The following is a 2,247-nucleotide window of genomic DNA, read 5'->3' as shown; positions in this document are numbered from 1 at the left end:
CCCAGCGGGAGGCTTGCCGAAGGCCGCCAGGTGATCAGACCTCACCTGGGGACGCGGGGGATGAGGAACCCCATCGGAACGGGAAGGTGGTTCGGATGGCAGGGGTCAGGGGTTCTGGCTGAACTGGCCCAGCAGGAAGCTTGCTAAGCTCGGATCTTACGGGACGTAGGGGCACAGATGGGGCTGAGAGAGGCTGGGGAGATGGACTGAGGTTTGACCAAGCAAAGAGTCTGTCGAGAGTCACAATAATACCCGCTGGGTGCTTCGGAGCACAGGGTGGGGAGCAGGGGAGGCGGAAGGACATTTCTGAAGGAGCCTGGTGGCAGATGGAGCCAGTCTGCACCATTTGGGAGCTGCGTGTACCCCAAACACGTGTCAACCAACTGGTAGGAAATTCCCAGTGCCGTTTTAGAAACGCACAGCAAACAGGCCTCACTCCGGACCATCGAAACAATGAAGAAAAACACTTTTCCACGTACAATAATTGTGTTTTTAGCCATTATTTAACTTAACTGACCATAGTGTGAGGTGGAAAGGTATATATTTTAAAGCGACCTGTGGTAGAAACTAAAGTTTCATGTCCCTTGTTCTCCATTTTCCTTCACCTTTCACCTTATTCAAAACTATAAAGTCTGTTTTCTGTGCCAGGAAAACAGATTATCTACTTTTGCCCCTGCGAATATTCGAGCAGTTAACTGAGACAGCGATCAAAGTTACTGGACTGGAACTAGACAAGCACACGCGAAGACCCTGCTGTTTGGTTTGGTTTGCGTTCCCGGTCCAGGCGCTGAGATTTTCTCAAAGCCTTGGGACCGTCCAAGCCCGAAGCTCCACCTTGAACTCTGTGAGACACTGGCGTGTCTCTCTTTTATTAATCTGGTTTCAATTTTTTTTTTTTTAGTGCTTGGGCTCACAGCTTATCTGTGGGAACAAATAGTTTTCCGTCTTTAATATTCCAGAGAGAAGAATTTACTGAAAAGGGTTAGTTCATATCCCATCCCGCAAGCCAGCAGATGACGTCTCGGCCACACCAAGGGGAGCGGAGTCGCCAGGAGGAACCCGGACCCGCGGCTCGCCCGGCCGGGGGCATGAACGCCGCAATGGGACGCGTTGGCTGCAGTTCCCGCAGCTCGTCAGGGGCCCAGGGAGAGCGGGAGAGGCGGGGACCACCAGGCCTGGGGCTCGGCACCAAGAGCCGGCAGGCAGCCAGGGAATGTCCTCAGCCAGTGACATGAAACCTGATCATTAAGTTACTGGGGGTTGGTCAGAGAAGAAAGATGCTTTGTCCTGAGTGCACAGAGCTGCTGACAGCCGAGGACAGGAGAGCTGTGACTCACGATGCCACAAGTTTTGTTCCCAAAACAGAACTGGGGACATTATATGGGGATAGGACGGACGGCCCAGGGGGAGGCGGAAAGCCCAGGCAGCCCTTCTTGCAGCGGGCGATGAAAGCCTGTCACCTCCTCCCTGGGCCCGCCAGCCCCGGAGCCCCTGCCGGGGCCCCCTGCCAGAGGGAGAGAGCCCAACGCGGGGTTCGGTTACCCCGACTCTTCAGCACGTTGCTATTCCCAGCAGTTCCCAGCCCACTGCCCCATCTTTCTGTGACTTGTTGGATTCAGGGCCACCTCGTAAAGTCCTTTGAGCCCACGTTAGACTTGAATGGGTGACATTTCTATGCTCCAGGGGTTAGGGGCTCACTTCCTGTGCAAGAGGAGCAAAGAGATGAAGCATAACGACCCCTGTCATCCTTAATTTTGATGGAGCCAAGCGCCATTAGCCTGTCCCCAGAGGCAAAGGGACAGGATTTTTAAGACACGTGGGAATCTTTCCCCACCGCTGCTCAAGGCAGGAGTTCAGCGGCTCCGTCCGCCCCTGCGCTCCCCACTTTCCGTGTGCTCCCCGAACCACAGCCACCTGCCAGCAAGGACCCGAGCTTCACGGTCACCAGACGGAAATGCCTGAGCTCAGAGCCCCTGACCGAGCGCCTACCTGCAGCAGGTACGGGGCACGCCAGGGGTCCCTCGGGCAGAGCAGCTGCCCTCAGAGCTGACAGTCTCAAACGGGGTCAGGTCAAAAACAGATCACCGCGTGTGACAAGCTCTCCAAAGAGGGACGAGCCACTACGAGGAGAGGGAGTGCAGGCAGAGCTTCCCGGGGAAGGTGGCATCCGAGCTGTTCTACAGGAAGCCAGGGCACTCACGGGGGACACAGCAAGGCGGGGACGCGGGCACCCCGCCGGGCTGCGGG

At 56.4% G+C, this 2,247-nt stretch overlaps 1 protein-coding gene across 2 annotated transcripts in view; it reads left to right on the top strand.

Annotated features, from left to right (window-relative positions):
* Positions 1–1,032, top strand: part of MCPH1 (microcephalin 1) — a 194,589-nt gene extending 193,557 nt beyond the window's left edge. The window contains exon 13 of one of the 2 annotated variants that reach the window (XM_025049003.1): positions 960–1,032. In XM_025049003.1, the coding sequence (XP_024904771.1) occupies positions 960–1,017 (58 nt within the window). In that variant the 3' untranslated portion in view covers positions 1,018–1,032. The remainder of the gene's footprint in view (positions 1–959) is intronic. The other variant, XM_025049005.1, reaches the window with a different exon arrangement.
* The last annotated feature ends 1,215 nt before the right edge of the window (positions 1,033–2,247 follow it).

The sequence above is a fragment of the Pteropus alecto genome, unplaced genomic scaffold (genome assembly GCF_000325575.1).
Source record: "Pteropus alecto unplaced genomic scaffold, ASM32557v1 scaffold35, whole genome shotgun sequence".
NCBI lineage: Eukaryota > Metazoa > Chordata > Mammalia > Chiroptera > Pteropodidae > Pteropus > Pteropus alecto.
The sequence above is the reverse complement of the archived record's forward strand: the minus strand, read 5'-3'. Positions and strand labels throughout refer to the sequence as shown.